This window comes from Nanorana parkeri, unplaced genomic scaffold (assembly GCF_000935625.1).
Source record: "Nanorana parkeri isolate BGI_ZX_2015 unplaced genomic scaffold, ASM93562v1 scaffold1034, whole genome shotgun sequence".
Classification (NCBI taxonomy): domain Eukaryota; kingdom Metazoa; phylum Chordata; class Amphibia; order Anura; family Dicroglossidae; genus Nanorana; species Nanorana parkeri.
The window spans coordinates 187,022-208,645 of record NW_017307302.1 but is presented as its reverse complement, the minus strand read 5'-3'; the positions used below and the strand labels follow the sequence as shown (position 1 = coordinate 208,645).

Here is a 21,624-nt window from a genome sequence, read left to right as displayed (position 1 = left end):
CACACCCCTCCCCACCCCCACGTGTTCTGCTATATGAATGGAAGCATAACAAAAATAAAGTAGGTGTTATATTAAAGAACTCTGAGCAGAAATCATCTTAACCTATGCAGTGGGGCTACCCCCGCCCTACAAGGGTTAAATGCTCATTTTTTTTTTCTAGGGTGTAAAATAGAGACACTCACCCGTAGCGGCCTGGTTGTATGGAAGCATAACAAAAATAAAGTAGGTGTTATATTAAAGAACTCTGAGCAGAAATCATCTTAACCTATGCAGTGGGGCTACCCCCGCCCTACAAGGGTTAAATGCTCATTTTTTTTTTCTAGGGTGTAAAATAGAGACACTCACCCGTAGCCGCCTGGATGCTAGACTGGTCCCTGCAGCCTCTCTCCTTCTCCACTTCTGCGATAGAATGTCCCTCGGTGTCCTCACGTCCAATGCAATGTATTGGACTTTGATTAGCCCCACTGCAAGGGTTAAGATTATTTCTGTCCGGAGTTCTTTAAGTCAGAGACCATCAACTTGCAAGTATTTGTGATCTATTAATTTGTTTTTATAGAAGAGGAAGATTATGACGATTCCAGACACGTTTACACTGCATCTGAAACTGAAGAAGAGGGCACTGGACAAAAGAAGGAGGTATGGAAATGAAACTAAAGATTGTGCTGCTGAAATAACAATGGTTTAACCTGATCTGGAATTCAAAATATTTACTTCATCATTGTAACGGTGAGGTAAATATTTATGAGGTGAATAGGTTAGGTGAGGATATGGCGTTGATATACTGAGAAATGTGTGCAAGTAGCATTTAAAAATGAGTGTCATGCAAGGTATTTACAGTCATTTTCTCCACACAGAAAAAAAGTCGCAGACGAAGAAATCGTAAGAAAAGAATACGCAGACGAGCAATTGCAGTGGCTACTGTTATAGATGAGCTGAATGAGGCAGCAGAGGCTGACACAGCTGGAGGAAAGATTGAAATAGAGTATGTTACCGAAGAGCCAGATATTTATGACCCTAATTTCATTTTTTTCAAGAGGATCTTTCAGGCGTTTAAGGTAACCCATATATCCTATTGCATGCCATTTGTTTTGTTTACACAATACCTCTCTACCCTGTGGAATTAGTCATTTGTTTATAGAAGGGTTCTGATAAAGTGGTCTCACAACTTCCATCAGTTTTTGCCCAAAATTAACATATCAACAAATATCTGTGCAAAATATCAAATTCTATACAGATACACGGTCACTCATAGGTACATTATTTATATAATATGTTTTGCTTGCATCTCATGCTTTGCTTTAAATTGCCTATCCTGAGCATTGGCAACCAGGGGTGTGGACATTTTTTTTAAAAACTACTTGTCCAAGGACTAAAGCGGGGGCCTGATCTACTTGTCCCTCATGAAAATCTACTTGTCCTGATACAAAACAGAATTATTTTTTTTAACCATAACCGTATTTAGCAATGCCAAGAAGAGCTTCTCGTTGGTCAGTGCCGTCAGATGAGCGGGTAATTCCATTTTTCCAAATTACTTGGGAAAACGAATTAACCTTTTGGAGCGGGTGCGAGGCCGTGTACGGTTGCCTCGCAGCCTCATTGATTTCAATGGGGTTAGACCTGCGTGGTAATCTCTGAATGTTTTAAATCGCGATTGCACGGGCGTTATTGCGGCGGGATACTGCGCAATCTGTCTTGCGCGACTGGGGTGCCATTAGACAATAATGGCACTGCCAGTGTGATCGGCGGTGGTGTGCGATTCTGTGAACGCCCGGCCATCCACATGGTTTTGTGCACGATTGCCGCGTAGTAACGGATCCCCCAATCCGCTCACACACAATGCCCCATGCATGCGTTTATTCGCATGCAGATGATGGGGATTGGTTTTAATATTTTAGATTTTATTTTACTTTTTTTTTGCTTTGTAATATTTTATCATTTATTTTAATTTTTTACTTTATCGCCTTTCTTTCCCCCTCCTATTTACATTTTTATTCCAATTTTATGTTTTACATTTTTAAGTGTTTATATATTTTATTTTTTACTTTTTTTCACTTGACTTTATTGCTATCACACAAGGGTAACAAGTCCTTGTGTGATAGCTTTTGGAGGTGACAGGTTCTCTTTATTGACCCTGTCACTTCCAACACAGGAGTTCTAGCACAGCACTGTGCTATTTCTCCTATGACAGGAAGGCTGCATTCCTGTGTCACTACACACATGGAGCAGAGTAGAGAACCATTCTCTGCCCTGCTCCGTGCTCTGGAAGAGGGGGGAAGCCCGAAGACTATGGCAAAAAGGAAGCCCACGTGCAGAGAGACAGGCAGCCGGGAGCAGTACACGGCCGGCCGCTGGAGTTAGAGAGATGGGAGGTTACGAGTGATTTTTGGACGGCTGTACAGGCGTTTAAAATCACTTGTACAAAACGGCTCCCACACTACATTTAGCCGTGATGCTTGCCCGCAGCCAGGCTAAATGTAGAAAAAAAACTACTCGCCTGGCGCCCGAAACTGCCTGTCCCGGGCGTCGGGCGATAGGAATTCCACACCCCTGGCAACAGAGCAAGCCCTGTGCTATGTTACCTAGTCCAGGAAGGGGGTTGAAGGAAGGTTGTTTAGAATGTGACCATGTACTGCTTCTATTTGCAGTTGACAGATGATGTTAAGCGGGAAAAGGAGAAAGAGCCAGAAAAACTGGAAAAGGTGGAGCCAGCTGTACCCAGAAAAAGGTTTGAAGAAGAACAGATGGACAGTGATAGCGACAGTGATGCTGAGGTTTGAATTAAACTAGTATTTTTCTTTCCTATAGTTCTGTCGGGGCAAATTAGTAAGGCATTTCTGACACATTACTGAAGGCATTGATGCTGTCGGAAACCGAGCAACTAATTCAAGAAGGCTGTGCCACGCTTACATTAGAAATACCAACACGTGCAACAAAAATTCAAGTAGTTAATAGTAGGAATGTACTGATATCATTTTTTTTGGTATCGAGTACCGACATTAATTTATTTTCGATACTCGCCGATACTGGAAGTCCCATTACAGAAGCCAGGGGCGTGTAATGACTCACCGCCCGGCTTCCTGATCAGCCGGTAAGCCATCCCCAAGCTCCCTCGTCACCAGGTGATGAGGAAGCATGGAGTCAGCTTTCTGGCCAATCAGGAAGCTGGGGGGCTGGTGATGACTCACCGCCGGGCTTCATGATTGGCCAGCTTCCCGACCATTCAGGAAGCTGGGCGGCGAGTCATTACACAGCGCCCGGCTTCCTGATTGGCAGGAAGCCGGCTCCATGCTACTTCGTCAACAAGTGACAAGGAAACATGGTGCCGGCTTCCTGGCCAATCAGTAAGCGGGGGGCGAGTCATTACCCGCCCCCTGGCTTCCTGATACTGTAAGTTCCGGCTTCCTGGGCAATCAGTAAGCCCCCCCGGCTTCCTGATGCCGTAAGTTCCGGCATCAGGAGCATTTGGGCGATTACGATGGTGCCCAAATACTCAGTATCGGCACCGATATCGGTGCATACCTACTTAATAGTAACAACAAATTTAGTGTCTGTATTGCTGCGACAGATTCAAAAGGGTATAACGCAAAAAAAAAAGTAGAGTGCAATAAGACCTCTTAATTTTGGAGTGAAATTTGTAAACCTGTCCTGAGTTTGTACAGTAATGAATTCATGTACTTTAGAAAACAATATTATATAACTAAAATATCTATCCCCTTTTAAAATAATAATTTTGTTTCTTTGCAGCCTGAAATGAAGAAAGTTTTTGTTTTATCCAGTTGTATTTAGTATAAGTGCAACTTATAACACAAGTGAAAGATATAACACCAACATGCCAGAAATTTTTTTTTTAAGAATTTCAAAAACAGAATCGCTGAGTTGGAAAAAGAATCACCCCCTTGTCAATATTTTGTTGAACCACCTTTTGCTTTAATTACAGCCTTTAGTCTATTGGGATATGTCTCTACTAACTTTGCACATCTAGACTTTGCAATATTTGCCCACGCTTCTTTGCAGAACTGCTCAAGTTCAGTAAGATTTGAAGGTGCCCGTTTTGTGGACTGCATTCTTCAAGTCATTCCACAGATTTTCAGTGGGGTTTAAGCCTGGGCTCTGACTAGGCCATGCAAGGACATTCACCTTTTTCTCCTTCAACCACTGTGTGGTCATTTTTGCTTTGTGCTTTTGTCATTGCCATGTTGGAAGGTAAATCTTCCCATTGACAACTTTCTGGCAGAGGGCAGCAGATTTTCCTCAAGAAGTTGACAACTGTATTTTACCCCATCCATTTTTCCTTCTATCCTGACAAGTGCTCCAGTCCCTGCTGCAGAGAAACACCCCCATAACAGGATATTACCACCTCCATGCTTTACTGTTCGAATGGCGTTATTTGGACGGTGAACTGTATTGGATTTCCACCAGATGTATCGTTTGGTGTTGAGACCAATTCAATTTTAGTCTCATCTGACCAAACACCTTTTTCCATGTGGTCTCAGAATCTTCAAGGTGCGTTTTGGCAAAGCTCAGTCGTGACTGCATGTGGACATTCTAGAGGAGTGGCTTTTTTTCTTGCAACCCTCCCATTCAAGCCACATTTGTGGAGAATTTGTGATATTATTGTCACATGCACACAGTGACCACTCTTTGTCATACATTGCGACTGCTTTAGAGTTGCAGTAGGCCTCTTGGTAGCCTCTCTGACCAGTTTCCTCCTGGCTCTTTGTTCCAGTTTGGAGCGACGTCCTGATCCAGGAAGGGTCTGTGTTTTTACCAAATACCTTCCAATTCTTAATAGACCTCTCTGTGCTTCTAGGCATTGATAAAGCCTTTGAATTTTTTTTCTATCCATCTCCTGACTTGTGCTTGTCCACAACATTATCCAGGAAATCTTTTGACAGTGCCTTGCCACCCATAGTTGATTGTTTGCTTCAGTTGCACTACCAGGGACTGAAATTCTCCAGGAAAGCTCTTTTCATGCTGATCTAATCAAAATGACCAAGCTGATCTTACTTGAAATTCAAATGGATTTGTGTGCCATTTGAGAAGGTGATTAGCTACACCTGATTGAAATTACAAGTAATTTTTAGGAGGGGGTGATCCTATTTCCAACTCGTTGATTCTGTTTTTGAATTTGTTTTTATTTTTTGTCTTGACATGTTGGTGTTTATCTTTCACTTGGATGTTATAAGTTGCACTGAGTAAATACAGCTGGATAAAATAAAAACTGTGGCTGTCTTCATTTCAGGCTGCAAAGCACAAAATGTGATTATTTTAAAGGGGAGAGATTCTTTTCTATACCCACTTTGTGTGTGTGTGTGTGTGTGTGTGTGTACACACACACACACAGTACTGTGCAACGTTTTAGGTAGGTGTTACACATTGCTGTAAAGTAAGAATGCTTTCAGAAAATATGTTTTATTAGTTTATTTTTATCAATCCTCAAAATGGAAAGTAAATGAGCAGAAGAGAAATCCCAATCAATATTTGGTATAACCACCCTTTGCCTTCAAAACGGCATCAATTCCTCTAGGTACATTTGCACACAGTTTTTGAAGCAACTCAACAGGTAGGTTGTTCCAAACGTCTTGGAGAACTAACCACAGATCTTCTGTGGATGTAGACTGCCTCAAATCCTTTGTCTTCATGTAATTCCAGACAGACTCGATGTTGAGATCAGGGCTCTGTGGGGGGCCAAACCATCACTTCCAGGACTCCTTGCTCTTCTCATCCCTGACGATGGTGCTTTTTTTTGTTTTAATAACGTTGGCTGTATGTTTGGGGTCATTGTCCTGCTGCAGAATAAATTTGGGGCCAATCACAGGCCTCCCTGATGGTATGGCATGATGGATAAGTATCTGCTTGCATTTCTCAGCATTGAGGACACCATTGATACTGACCAAATCACCAAATCCGTTTGCAGAAATGAGCCCCAGACTTCCAAGGAACTTCCACCATGCTTAACTGTTGCTTGCAGACACTCATTGTACCGCTCTTCAGCCCTTCGGCGAACAATCTGCCTTCTGCTACAGCCAAATATTTAAAATGTTGACTCCATAGTCCAGAGCACCTGCTGCCATTTTTCTGCACCCCAGTTCCTGTGTTATTGTGCATAGTTGAGTCACTTAGCCTTGTTTACACGTTGGAGGTATGGCTTTTTGGCGGCAGTTCTTCCATGAAGACCCCTTCTGGCCAGACTTCTTCGGGCACTAGATGGGTGTGTGATGGACTGAACCGCCACTGGGGCTGCTGGAGGAGCCTGAGGGCTAGCCTCCTACCTACTGATTATGGACCTAGGAATATGGAGACCCCCTCAGGCCTCTTGGGATTACATTGAACTAAGACTTGAGGGAATAATCCTGGAACCCCAAGGATTGCTATGTACGTGTACCCATTGGAACTAATAACCCTGATCTATGTGTGGAGTTTATATGCTGTATCTTTCCCCTGGCATTATGTTTAACTCACCCTGTGCCCATTAAAGGTACAGGCTGTGAATCCAGCAGCACTGGCAGGTTAATTCTGGACTAAGACTGAACTTGGTACAGTTTATTTGTCCCTTTGTTTGATTGTGTTAATGATGAGATTAAGATAGCTGACTCCAGGAGTAGATGAGTAGATTACCATATGATGGACACTCAGCAGATAATCCCATCACATGTGTCTCCTCTCCCCCTATTCATACATTAAGACATCCGGTAGGGGATGGTATGCTTCCATTCTGTTCATGTTTGATTGTATTATGTTTTTGGACTTCCAGAACTGTATAAATACTGTGCTGGTTTTCAGTAAAGTGAGTTCTTGGTTTTTACCCTAAGAGACTAGTCCTGCCTGGTCTTTAGGGGAAGGTTTGGGCTGTATTTATGCTTTTCCGGTTCCAGAGTGGAGGAAGCTGGTTTCTGACGGAGGAATTCAGTCGGGGTACCAGGCGGTCCATCACAGGGTGTACCTGGATCCCACTGGTTTCCACCAGTTAGGTGCTGATGGCACCTCTAAACATCTTATGTCGAAGGGAAGTAAGCATGATGTGTCTCTTCTGCTGCATCAAGTTTTCTTGGCCAACCACTGCGTCTACGGTTCTTAACGTTGCCCGTTTCCTTGTGCTGAATAGCACATCTTGAAACCCCAGTCTGCTTTGAAATCTTTGCCTGGGAGAGACCTTTTTGATGTAGTAGAACTTTCTTGTGTCTTGTTTCTGTTCTTCATCTTGCCACAGTGTATGATCTGTGACATGAAACGGTCTTCCACAACCTCACCTTAGTTGCAAGAGTTTTGCTGTTTCTCACCCATTTTTAAGCTTTCTACACAGCTGGTTTTGTTTTCAGTTAATTGCTGTATTTCAACCTACTTATGAAATTGATCATCATTGGCACCTTCTGGGTATAATTGGCTATCATACACCTAACTCTAATCCTACAAAATCCTAGACTTTGCAAGTGTAAAGGTGCCCATACACCTGCCGATTTATTGTACGATAATCGCGGGTGTTCCAGTGATCGTACAATAATCGGCAGGTGAATGGAAGGCGTGCGACCGTTTCTACTGTATGGCCGCACGTCTTTTGTCTCCTGAGCATGCTGGAAAACCTGCCGAAAATCTCAAGATTTTCAGCGGGTTAGTGATGTGCTTGGAAGACAATGCCGAACATGCCCCTGTGCGCAAGCGCACACTGCCCGCTCAGCATTGCAGTCATCGGAAGCCCTCCCGTCAACGATCTGCCTGTCCAAGATGGGCAGATCGTCCATTATTTTAATTACCATACAACCGTTTATGGCCAGCTTTAAGGTGCCCATGCACCTTCTGATTAACCTTCGATATCCAAACGAAATCAGTTTTTCGTACGATGATAGGCCAGTTGATGGGAAGTCAGCGATCACAATTACTGTAGAGCTGGCCAAATTTTGTCTATCGTTCAGGCTAGAAAACTTTTTCGGATTGTACGAAAATCGATGGATCAATGGCGTTTTCATACCAAAAAAAATGGTGCCTACAGAGTATCTATTAGACTCTTTCCTCTTTATGTTTTTGCATTTTCCTTGTTAGTTTTTGTGTCTCTAAGGGCAGGTTCACACCATTTTCTGGACCAGATCTGGAACGCAGTACATTGCGTTTTTGCCGCGTTTGGATTTTTTTTTCCTTTTGCTTAAAATGGTCTTACAGGTGCGTTTGTATGGTGTGAACAGAGGCCGGAAATAGCATAGGGATGCATTTTGGGTCCGGAAACAATCTGGTCTAGTCAGGAGATGATCCGGATATGGTGTGAATGGGCCCTTAATCTGTGGATTAAATGACTTCCCATATTCATTTCCCACTGTGTTTTGTTCTTTTTGTTTTTTTGTGTTTTGTTTTATTCTTAGTGACTAGTGTGTCCATAGTATGTCTCTATCTTTTGCAGGACAAAAAAAATGATGTCCCTAAGCTGTCTAAGAAGAAGTTAAGGAGAATGAATAGGTTCACAGTTGCAGAACTGAAGCAGGTAATAGTATAGAACTGTTAGGCAGCGAGGATGCAGTCATAAATATAGGTGTTATTATCAAATGTATGGAAAAACACAAAATAGAGTAAGGAAAAGAAAACCTATGCATAAATATCTGAAGGTAAACAACTTTCTAGAGTGCTAAGTAGAGAACTGTTTTAAGTCAAACTACAAAATAATCCAATTATGATGGAAATGGTGTAAATGTGCACCTGACTAACACTTTCGCTGCCAAGCCCTGTGTTTTTTTATTTTTGCTCTCAGCTGGCCAGACCATTTTTGCAATTTTTCCAAAAAAATTTTTCTCCTCTCAACTGCAGCTTTGAGAGTATGTAGACTTCACAAACCATACATTTCCTGAAAGGACAGGACAAGTAGAATAAAAAGATGGTGCTACTAATTTTGTAGGTCCTGCAAAAATTGCGCAAATGTTTATCAAATCAATATTAAACCGATAAAATTGAATCGATTTTAAAAAAAATCAATCAGTATCAATGCACAAAAACACCTTTTTGACTTCATCTAAAGGTAAAACTGTATTGCGTTCATAAATGTACACTTTAAATTGCGCCTTTTTGTGAAACAGTAAAAAAATTAAGGAACACAAAGCTGTAAATAAGCAACTTATGTTAAAAATCTGTATTGTTACGCCTAATCTGCAGTGCTCTTTTATGTGCTGTTGGTGTGTGTTGTGATAAAATGATGCAGGCATACATTTAATCGCAACACAGCATATCACAACGCATGGCAATGTGTCAATGCTTTGCCATGCGCTGCCACACAGTTGAATTGGTGACTTTTTGAAAAGAAAATGTATATAATTACACACGAATATATTTATATATGAGGAAACAATATGATAATCTTTTACATAAAGTGTGTGTGTAATAAAATGTGTGTGTGTGTGTGTGTGTGTGTGTATATATATATATTATATTTATAGAAGACGTGTGAAACTGCTTGGCTTTGGTATTGATTGAAGCCAATTTTATTTTACAGAAATGGAGCGACAACAGTGGTGACCTCTGTGTTTGGTGGAGTTCTGCAGAATGAAGTAAACTGCCTAATTTGTGGAACAGAATCTCGAAAGTTTGACCCGTTTTTAGGTCTGTCTCCTTCATGCATAGTGCTGAGTACCATTTTTACCTATTGAATAATTCAGATATCTACACGCGGCAGCCATCCTGAAAGCTCTTTTCTCATGTTAAGAACTGAGTGGAGCTCTTGAAATAACCATTTAAAGTATGTACTGTATTAAACAACATGCCGCATCCTAAAATCATGTCGTCTCAAAAATAATTTTTGGAATTTGAGGTTCCATTGATGCATTCAGCTCTCCCAGGACACCATCAAGCAATACTGCACACACAGATTGAGTATTAAGTACTGAATACTTGAAAGAACTACAAACAAAAAGGGGTTAACTGCTTGTTTTGTCTAGGAGACTCAAATAAAGCAGATTTACTTACCGGATCCTCGGTCCCACCAGGCTGCTAGACCAGTCCCTGCAGCCTCTTTCCTGAGCTCCAGTGGTCTAAGGACCACTGATGTCATTACATCATATGCAGGTCCAATGACCTGCATTAGACACTTCTTTACCCGTACTTCTTCTAAGCTGTCTCTGCAATATTTCTTGATAGTGTCCTAGCTGAACACATCAATGGAACCTCAAATCCCCAAAATTTTACTAATGTAACATTATTTTAGGACAAACCAAAGCTGGATATGTATGGAGATTTTATATATGTATGTATGTATGTATGTATGTATGTATGTATATGTGTGTGTGTGTGGCAGTGCTGGTGGGGAACACCAAAATTTTCTCAGGGACCACCAGTTGGGGACAGCTGATGTAGAGCACTTCCTGTTCATAACTGGGGACACATACTATGTGCTCAGTTATTTTACAAACACTGGAGTGGTAAAAAGGATCGATAAATATTACACATTTACCGGTCCTCCGCTCTCCATCCTGAAGCGCTCTCCATCCTGAATTTTGACAGTGGCTCTCTCTCTCCTCTTCGCTTGGCATCCTGAACTTGACAACTCTCTCCTCAACCCCCCCAGCAGCTGCAGTGGTCTGTTTCTCCTCGGATCCCTGCTGCCTCTGCTCATACAGGCGGGGGAAAGAGCAGCGGGGGTCTGAGGGGAAACAGATTGGAGCATTAAAGTGGGGGGGGGTGCAGGGCAATTTCAATTAATAGCTGTCATCAGCAGCTAACCGCTAAAGCGACCATGAGCTTATACCAGAAGGGTGAAAGCAACCAATGTAAGGCATACTGACGTGGCCAGCTGGAAACAGTTGTGTACTGCCGTATGCCTTACGTTGGTTATATGAAAAGGGTTAAAAGTTTTAAGAGTAGCAACTGTGGAAAGGGGCAGGCCTTTTGCAAGTATCTTTTGTTAGTTTTCAGTTCTTTGATTCCTGATGAGCCCTGTTGCTGCTAAAGCTGGCCATACACTAGTAGATTTACGAACGAAAGATCTTTCTTTACCACCCAATAATGCCATCAGAGACTTGACGAATGTCTAGCGAAATTTTGTTTTAACATTCGATTTTGGAATGAATGGAGTTTCCCGAACGAAAACCCCCTTCACTGTTAGAATTTTGTTAGTTTGAGAACAATGTTCCATCCTGCTCCAACTGTTTTTATTACTATGGTGGAAATCGATGATCAATTTGACCCTATCAATTAATAGAAAATTGAACAGAACGTTCTTTTGAAAATTGACCAGTGTATGGCCACCTTTTAGGTTGAGGCAAAACTCTTGATTTTAAAGCGAAGCCCCACCCCTGCCATTTCTTAGATACCAGAGAGTCTACTGCCCACTAAAGTTTTTTGAAATTTGAAATGTATAGGGGGGGTAAGAAAGTCTTTGCTCAGGAAGGGTGGGGCTTGAAGGATATGTAAAGATCATTTTTTTTCTAATTTCGTATAGAGTAGGAAAGAAAGAACTGTTCGGTTTCTACTGCTGTCTGGGGCTTCGTTTTAGAGAAATATTGAGGTAAAAATCTTCAACAGGGGCACACAAAAAAAATTTGTTTGCAGGGATTCCAGCCATCTCCTACCCTAGAAAAATACACGAGTATTATGGGAAAATTTGCAATAGTAGAATGCATCCTACTCTCTGTAATTGAAGTGATAGCGGTTTGTTTGCAATGTTGGAACAGTACCTAGGGGCCAAGAATGGGGGGATGATTTTTGTATTGTATGAGTTTAAAGTGAAAAACGTATAAGTAATTGTTTTTTTTTTTCATAAAAAAGAAATGGCTCTAAATCATGTTCACCGTCTTCCTTTTGCCCATCTTCTCAGTTGGTGTCTCGTCCAGATGTGGTGGAGATGCATGATGTTACTGCTCAGGATCCCAAACTCCTTGTGCATCTAAAGGGTACAAGAAATTCTGTCCCTGTTCCTCGTCACTGGTGTTTCAAACGTAAATATCTGCAGGGTAAGAGAGGAATTGAGAAACCACCATTTCAACTTCCTGATTTTATCAAGAGAACGGGTATCCAGGAAATGAGGGAGGCACTACAGGAAAAGGTAAAGAACTGTGTGGACAGGCTTTGAGTCAGAATGTTTGAAGTAGTTTAATTTATGTTTGTTGCAAAAAAAAAAAAATATGACACTCAAAAAGAAAGTTTTGTCAAATTGTATCTAATAACCTGAATTGTATTCTCAGCTAGAACTGGTATATTCAATGTGGTTTGTTGCCAAAGATTTTTGTTATTTAGAGCTTTTGCCTTTGAGCAATTCTCTCTACAGGGTAGGCAAAATATATTTTTCTAGTCAATTGAGGTACACGGGAATTCATAGAATACTTAGACTGGCATTTTACTGCCACCTCCGTGCACAATGGACACTGGCAACAAAAAGGTTGTTTACCAGCACAGGATAACCCCGCCCACAACCATTATGCTTCGTTTTGTCCCTAGAAGAGTGGTCACGTTTACTTTGGCTGTGCTGTTTTCTGTTCGAAATATACTGTCAACAGCTGCTGGTAGATGCAAGCCAGGTGTAATAAATCCTGGGATTCTCTCCAGTTACAGTGAGCACAGATTTTACGGTTTAATGCTGATGTTATTTCTGTGATGTGATGGCCCTGAATTTCTGGAAGAAGCAGCATCAATTGTAGGTGATTTAATCGATGTTTGAAATAGCTTAAAAACATTTAGACTTGAATGTAATTTTAATTATATCTGTAACTCTCTGAGCAGTGTTGTCAAAAGAAGACATTTTATCAACTTGGGTACATCAGCGTCTTTTAAACTGTCGCATCCCTGATTTTTAGTGCATATAGGGATATTTATTATACTTGTTTGTTTCATTCCTATTACTGCAATAATCACCTCCTGCCCATTCTGAACCCAGATGCTAGGATAACCACCAGGATACTGGGGCATGTGCGCCCATATAAAGCTCACTCATCTCCCCTCACTCACCCTTCTGCATCTCTTGACTTCTGGGGATAGCTCTCCTAATCCTGACCCTCTGTGTTCTGATTTTTAACCCCCCCAAACTAGCACTTCCTTTCCTCTCACAGCAGCTGCAATCCAAGCACCCTGATTTCTAATCCCCTGCTTCCTAGTGCCCTCTGGAATGCCCGCTCTGTCTGTAACAAACTCACCGCTGTGCATGATCTTATCTCCAATTCCTTTAACATGACTGCTGTTACTGAAACCTGGCTTCAGGAATCAGACTCTGCCTCCTCTGCTGCCCTCTCCCATGGTGGCCTTCACTGGACGCACTCACCCAGAACCAGTGGATGGAAAGGAGGTGGAGTGGGAATCCTATCCCCACAATGCACTTTTCAAGTTCTGCCATTGCCTCCCTCTCTTTCCCACCCCACTTTTGATACCCACTGTATTCGCCTATTCTCTCCGATTTCTCTGAGGATTGCTGTAATAACAAACAGGTGTGATTTCACACATAAATTCCTTTCAACACAGTTTGTGTTTTAGTACACATTGATTTGTTTCCTCGGAATGTCACTTAATCCCACTTCACCTCTTGGCACTCCACAGGTTGTGCTCCTTGATCACAAAATGATTTGCTTATCTAGCACAGCCATGGGGGGTGTTCCTGGAGTAGGGCTCTTCAAACCTTGTGGAGAAGCTAGTTCATGTGCTTTCCCTGGTCTCGTACAAGGAATGTTGGAAAAATGTTGTTTGAGATTTCCCTTATCTGTAGTGCTGGCAAAGAACATCTCCAGACCACACGTGGAAACAAACAGCCATTTTAAATTAAGGACCATGGAGAAGCAGAAAATGAGCCACTTATAGAGATTAGTGCTGCAATCATATTTAAAATAAAAAAGAATGGATGTTTGCAATGTACACATTGTTTGTACACATCATTTTTTAGACCGACAAAAACAAGGTTGGCATTACCCTTTAAGCCTCTGTAGAATTTTTTTTTGGGTGCACATAAACTACCCTAGATGTTTGTAACCGCTATTATGAGCAAATTGTATTTGGGGAGTTTAGTCTAAAGCTGGCCATACACCTTACAATTATCTGCAGATTTTCTGTGGTCAGATGGTAAAGGTGCAACAGATTCCTCCATCTACACTTAACTGTGTTGATGGAGTAATCTCCACCTGGGCCAATCTGTTGCACTTTTGGGGTCATCCTTATAGTCTTGTTTAGCTGTCTGCTGGGGACCACCTAGGACCCAAGAGTCATTGCTTTTTTTCCACCCTAGAGCATTCTACTTCCCGTTAGGCACCTCTTAGGTTGGGGAAGGCACAATTCGCTTGGTGTGAGTATCGAGACACTCACCCTAGTTTCTCCGTGGGACAAGTCCTCTTTTTTTTTTTTTTTTCCCCCAGTTGTCTTCCAGGATAGTCCATGTGTGTGAGGCTCCACCTCCAGACAGGAAACGCATCACCCAGCAGAATTCAAAAGGCTCCCGCCACACCTGGCCCTCAGTTATTGTTCCCTCCATCCGGAGATATATCGCCTATCTGGAGCTTCACCATGTTATGGGCTATCTGGCATGTGGGTTTACCTGGCACCTGGCATTCTCTGGATGCCTGCAGCGCAGGAGATGACCCGGGCTCCCTTTCCCCATCGATACCTGGTGAGGGTCAGGACCGGGGACAGCAGCATCCCCTTGGTGTAGTGTTCCTCGGTCTGAGCCTCGCGCGGCTCTGAGATGCTGCGGTACTTCCGCTCACTTGACCGGGTGACGTCTGACGTCACATCCGGTAGGGATGACGCAGTTTCTGGGCACCACGGTATTGTGCTCCAAGCCTCGATTTGGGGAAGGGGAGGGGCCTAATGCTCTACTTCCAGCATGAATCCCAGCACAGTCTGAGAGGACGCTGAACAGGAGGGAACGCTGGACGATGTATTCTTCTCAGGCACAGATCCCTGTGGATGCAGCCACGATCAGTACTGCTTCTTCTGCTCAGGTAATAGCTTTGTTTTTATCTGGGTTTTCATATGGCTGAAGTTTTAGCTCTGCAGAATGCACAGGTGGTCTCCGTGTTGCTGTTGGGATTCCATGTTCTATGCCCACGGGTCGTCTCCTTTTTTTATATTAAGGGCCTCTAACAGGTGGTTATTCTCCTGTTTTTTTTTCAGACCAAAGCCCCTGATAAAGTTAATGGGGCACCGAGAAAGAAATGCGCAGTCGGTGGTTCTCAACTTAGTACTACTAGTTCTAAACCACTTTGTCAACCATGTATTAATGGATTAGCTAAGGAGGAATCTTCTTTTGCTTGCAATAGTCTTAGTCACAGGTAAGGAGAAATTGGCTGTTACCTTTTACTCTTTCAGAACACTGAACATAAGAGGAGACCAGTGCTGTATTAAATTCTTGAAGCAGGGACCGGATTACCTAGGCCTTTTCAACTAGAGGATTATAGTGACAATATGCATTCTCCTTAAAATGATTCTTCAGAGGAAGATAATTCTCATGAGAAAGCCTCTTCTCCCTCAAGGTTTAAATTATCCCTGGAGGATGTAGATAACCTACTCGGGGCAGTACATGAAACCCTGGAGGATAAATTACATTTATCAAGGCATGATTTAAGGTACCAAGGAAGAGATCTCGTTATTTTCCTATGCAGGTGATTTTGGATTATATCCTTCGAGTGGCTAGAACCAGAAAAGAAGCTGCTCTTATGCAATAGTTTAAAAGGAGATTTCCTTTTGATGATGATTCCAGGGTCTGGAATAAAAATCCAAAGCTTGACGCTCCTCTCTGAGACTTCCAAAAGATCAGACCGAGCTTTTGAGGACATGGGCAGCCTTAAAGATTCTATAGATCGAAAAATTTAAATTCTGCTTAAGAGAGCTTGGGATTCTTCCTTAGCCAACTTAAAACCTGCTTTGGCTACTACCTGTGTAGCTAGAAATATAGAGTTCTGGCTCTCACAGTTGAAAACTCACCTTAGTGCCGACACTCCTTTGGGATCCGATTCTGGAATCCTTTCCAATGTTATTCAAAGCAGTGGGATATATTGCAGATGCCTCGGCCGAATCAGTGAGGATGACGGCCTGTTCATCTGCTCTCATCAATTCCTTCCGGAGAGCCTTCTGGCTTAAAGCCTGGGATGGGGATTCGGCCTCAAAACTCCGCCTCTGTAATTTACACTTTTCAGGGGATTTGCTGTTCAGCCCTTATCTAGAAGCAATTGGTGAGTGTTATCACAGCGCTATAGGTGTTTAAGTAAACTAAATACCAATAATAAATACAAATTAATATTACAGCTAAATCCCATTAGGTGAAACATCAAATTAAAACGTGATATTTAATTAGGTGAAAACCATAATATTCACAGTGAAGAAAGTGTAAAAAAAAGGTGTATTTAAACCACTGAAGGGTCTTCAAAGGGACCTAATCAGTGTTTAATAGATGCCATTTAAAGCATAAGGTTGCTAAAGTGATAAGGTGTGGCAGAATTCTATTCAGTGTTAACAAAATAACTTTTAAAGCATGAAGCTCCTTGAGTGATACAATGTGACAAGATATCAATGAAATAAAACACTAATATATCATAACAATCTCATTGATGGGTGATATTACAATATTGCTAAATGACACCCAGTGAACAAAAGTTCCAGTGAAAAAGTTTTAGGAATTGAAAAACTCCTTTAAAAGTCTCAATCCGTGATATAAAAAATGTTTAAAATAGAAAATAAGGGAAAAGGGTGAGTTGGGGTTATAGGGAACAATATAATCAAAAGAAGACGGGAGAGAACAAGAAAGATAAGAGAAAGGAAAGCAAAGGCGGACTGAAACCGTAACCATAGTTCCTCCTGGAGTCAGGCATAAGGTAGCAAAGTACCAGGCTAAAACAAGACAGACCCGGCACAGCAAAAGCTCTCCTTACGTAGGTAAAAACAGTCACCTCGACCGCCCAGGGACAAAGTCACCCAGCATATCATAAAATACCACCCAGCCTACAAGGCAAAGAGGCACAGGCAGAGTCGAGAAGGGACAAGGGCCTAAAAAGCCGGGGAGTCTATAAAGAGGATCCAAGGGCCCCATAAGGTATTAAATTGAGAGTTTAGGTCATGCAACGAAGCCGTAAGGTCCGCCATTCTCAAAGTTGCACATCTCCCTTACCCACTTCTTAATACGTTGAACAGGGGTCCTCCAATGACGAGGTATCACCACCCTTGCTGCAGCCAGGAAAAACCATAGAAGATCTTTAGCACTTCCCGTCCGCTGTGTGATTGCCTCACTGCAGTGCCCTGCGTTCCAAAGCAGTGTGATTGCAAACAATGTGCATACCATTTTATTCTGTCTGTAAAGCTGCAATTGTGTGTTTTATTTGAAATAAATTATATTTTTTGTATTCTATCCGATTAATTGAAGTTAATAATGGACTAACTGATTGATTATGAAAATAATCGTTAGCTGCAGCCCTAATCCCAATAAGTTGAGATCTAATCGCCTTTCTCCTGGACAGCTGTAGTTCTAGTCAAAATCAGTGCACTGTTTAAAAGAATTTGTCCACATCCTGGGAAAAGGTCACTGAAAGGTCAGATTCCCACACCCGAACAACATGGGTCGGGAAGCCGCATAAGATTTGTGCAATAGACTATAACGGACAGAAATTGAGTGAGGAATATCCTGACGCCGATGACGGAGGTCTTCAAATTCCGACACTTTGTTCAGGTCGGAAGACACAGATCGAAGCGAGAGATAAAAATCCCTCAACTGAAAGTACCAAATCCAGCGTCCCTATTGTGGAGACCGCAAGTTCTTCATATCCAACGATTGTTATACGGTATTCCCTTCCTAGGCCAAATATATAGGGGGAAGGTTTATCTGCCGACCATTACAAAAAGGAGGGCACATCCACACCTGGGCTAAAATCTTTAGTCCCTAGCATAGGGAGCATGGGTCCGATTTATAGGCGTAGAACCGATGTTTCTGCATCAAAGATTCCCAGACGGTAAGTTACAGGGGGAAGGCACGGAGGTGAGGGATGGCCTCCCGTTTTCTCTGCCGTGCCTCAGCCCTCGAAGGAGGTCAGGGGAAATTTGACGTTCGATAGTAACTCAGTTTGTCTTCATGGTGACAACAATCCAAGACCATGTTCAGCAGAGCAGATTTGTAATACAGTTCCATATGGGGAAGACCTATCCCACCGTCTTACTTGTGCCTTACCAGGATATTGAAACGTAATCTCGAGCCCTTGCCCTTCCATACATACTCTAGAAGCACGGATCGCAAAAGACAAAAAAGGGCTGTAGGTAGGGAAATCTGAACAGTTTGAAATGGGTACAAAAGTCTAAGTAGAATGTCCATTGTGAAAACAGAGGCTCTGCCAAACGATGAGTGCAAAAGGCGGTGCCAAGCAGTTAAAGGAGAACTATGGGGTTAGGGCTTTTCCCCATAGTTCTCAGGGTAACGGGAGAACACAAACTAGCGTCCTCCCGTCACCCTAAGCTCAGTATACCACGAGCTACAGCTTGCGGTATACTGAGACGCCGGTGTATACCGCGAGCTACAGCTCGCGTATACTAAGATGCTGAAGCGGATCCCGACAATTATGTCTGGATCCGCCCAGCTGCGTGAGTGACAGCTGGCTCTGCCTATCTAGAGGCAGAGCCAGCTGTACCCTCCCCCGTCCGTTCCACCAGTCAGCGCTGGAGGATCGGAGCGGGGAATCCAGCCCCTCCCCTGTCACGACAGAGAGCCGTGACCGGATCGAGAAGTGAGTGAACGCCGGTATGTGTTCGCTCACTTCCCGATCTACTGAGCCGACCTGTGACAGTCTCATTGTCACAGGTCGGCTAGAACTATGAGGTGAGTGAAAAGCTCTCACCTCCATAGTTCTCCTTTTAAATAATCCAATGTGTTACGCAAAAGGGGAAGGTAATTCAGGGAATGCAACAACTTTAAGTCAGCCGAGACCTAAATCCCCAGGTACGCCAGAGCCGAAGGTTGCCTCGAAAAGGAGAATTTGCTCTGCAAAATCGTCCCTCTAGCAGGGATAAGTCTATAGGCTCCGATTTAGAGTAGTTGACCTTAAAATTACAGACTCTACCAAAGGCTTGGAATTCCCTAAGAAAGGTGGGGAAAGATAGAGCGGTCAGATAGATTCAGCAAGAGATCATCAGCATAGATGCCCATTTTAAGTTCCTGATCACCCAGACGTATACCCTTAATAGCTGCATGGTTTCTGAGAGCTATAGCCAAATGTTCCATAGCAATAATGTACAAGTAGGGCGATGAGAGGCATCCCTGTCTAGTCCCGTTCTTGTTGGACAACGACTGCGAAAGGAGGCCATTAACTCGGATTTTAGCAGAGGGGAATGGTACAGCGCCATAATCTTATCTAAGGTGGTAAGCCAATTTGTAATAGGGAAGCATGCAAAAAAATCCAATTTTAATGTGGTCAAAGGCATCCACCAAGAGAAAGAGGAGAAGAATTTTGTGTACCATAGGGCACTAATGTCAGGGTTTTAATGGTGTTGTCCCGAGCTTTGTGAATTATAGAAGAGATATGTCTTCAATTTATTAGCAAGAACTTTGGCATGAATGTTGAGATTAACACTGATGAAGAAAATGGGCCTGTAACTAGTACACAAAGTAGGGAGTTTATTATCTTTCGGGAGAATGGTAATATGGGCTTCCTGAGAGTGTGCTGCAAAAGGGCACATAGTAGAAATTGCATTAAAAGTAGACGTTAAAGTAGGAGCAGGCTCCTCCAGAAATTGGTTATAGAAAGTAGGGATGCACCGATACCAGTATCAGTGCCTATATTGGGCATTTTCGATACTAAGCGCTGATACCGGCGCTTTACATTTTTAAATGGCTTTGGCTGCTGTGAGGTCCACTTGCTGGGGACCTCGCAGCAGCCTGCTCGGGACCTCATGGGTGGCTGTTTACATCTCCTCTTCCTCCTCGTTCCTGCCGCCTGCACAGCCATGGTGAGACCATGCCTGCACAGCCATAGTGAGACAAGCACACAGCCCTGTATAATGTATTGCTCTGATTTGTAGTCCCTCTTGTAGTCTGTGGCAGAACTACCAGGATCACAGCGGTTGTGGTGTTCACGTAATATACTCCTCCTGTGCCCTTGCAAGGTCAGGAGAAAAAGAGGGAGCATCTAAGTTTTATATAAGGAGCAATAGTAAAGATAGAAAGCCTCTGCTATGTGCTCTGACTTGGACTCCAGTGTAGACGGAGAGGATTGGATCTTGGAGATGAAAGTATGCGCACTCTTAGCCTTAATACATCTGGTCAATAAGTGGCCGCATTTATTACCATGCTCATATACCACACAGGACAAAGATAACTCTGATCCAATAATTTATGCAATTGTGCGCAGTACTGAACAAGCAACAGGTAGGTAGCATCTGAATTCGTAGCTTTATGTTGAAGTTCTAGAGCATGGATGTCTGCGAGCAAGGCCAGAATCTTAGCAGAGCGTTCTTTCTTGAGGCGTGTTCCATGGGATATAAAAACACCCCTGAGGACGCACGTTAGAGCTTTCCACTTGACCAGGAGCATTGTGGGGTCTGCCAAATAGTCACTAATAAAACCACGAATAGCAGATTAAATCGCCCCTGGACCACAATATCTTTCAGTAATAATTTGTTAAGCCTCTAAGTAAAGGCCCTAGCGAAAGTGTCGGGTACACTTACCTCAAAGAAAAGAGGGTGTTATACGACCAGAGTTGTGTACCAATATCTGCCATAGGATTCCTGGTCAGGATTCCAGGTCAAGAAATGGTGCGAGGTCAAGATGCGATACGGCTATACGTGTGATGGTGTGAATAAAGGTATAATCTTTGCCAGATGGGTGTACAGTCCGACATATAGCCACCAACTGAAGGAAGTGAAATCTCTTATGCAATCTATTGATAGGGAAAAGTGAGCAAGTCTGGTTTAGGGGTCCAAGATGGGGTCTAGAACAAGTTTAAAATCCCCCCCCCCCACCACCACCAAAAGACCACTGGCAAAGTCTTCCAAGTTTATCGAAGATTTGATGTAGAGTCTGAGCTTGCTGAGTTAGGCAAATATTCGCTAAAGTGAAAAGTTTGTCATAAATTCGGCGATTAAGATATTGAAATCTACCATTATCGTCAATAAGTGTATTTAACACCATATATAGAGTGGTGAAAGGAGATGGCAACCCCACAAGTTTTTCGTGATCACTCTCGATATTATCCTCATAGTTGGATGAGTAAAGAACTGGGGGCCCTCAAACCCTTTAAAATGCATCTTCTTCTTCTTCAAAAAAAAGACCTGTAACGTATGCACTTGGTATAAAAATTGTAATGGTTTTTGTGGGGAGTTAGGTCCCTGAGTGTTAAGTAAACCAAATTTCAAATCAGTCATGATCCCATGACAAACCTCATATCACTGAGGGAAACACCAGAAGAAGAGAAAGAGGGAGAAAAGAAACAGAGGAAGAAAACAAAGTTGATCAGTAGAGGAGAATCAAAGTAACTATTGCAACTAACTGGGAGAAAATGCTCCACTGCAGAATCTGGGCACCAAAAAAAACCTTGATGCCCAGAGGCCGCCACCTACCTGGGGAATGAGATAGCATACCTACCAAGTCCTGTTTAGTAGGGAGCATGGAGAGAATAGAGTGCAGTTCTCTCAGCACTGCAGTCACATCCGTGTCATCTTCAGAAAGGGGGGTGGCTGAGAAACCGAGCTCCGCTTAGGGGAGTGTTG

The 21,624-nt window shown here is 42.8% G+C and overlaps 1 protein-coding gene across 1 annotated transcript in view; it reads left to right on the top strand.

The window, feature by feature from the left end:
• The window catches only part of SF3B2 (splicing factor 3b subunit 2), a 112,761-nt gene that overhangs the window by 54,477 nt on the left and 36,660 nt on the right, over window positions 1-21,624 (top strand). The window contains exons 8-12 of the mRNA XM_018567352.1: window positions 557-636; window positions 855-1,055; window positions 2,646-2,771; window positions 8,390-8,470; window positions 11,786-12,013. Coding sequence (XP_018422854.1) covers window positions 557-636; window positions 855-1,055; window positions 2,646-2,771; window positions 8,390-8,470; window positions 11,786-12,013 — 716 coding nt within the window. The remainder of the gene's footprint in view (window positions 1-556; window positions 637-854; window positions 1,056-2,645; window positions 2,772-8,389; window positions 8,471-11,785; window positions 12,014-21,624) is intronic.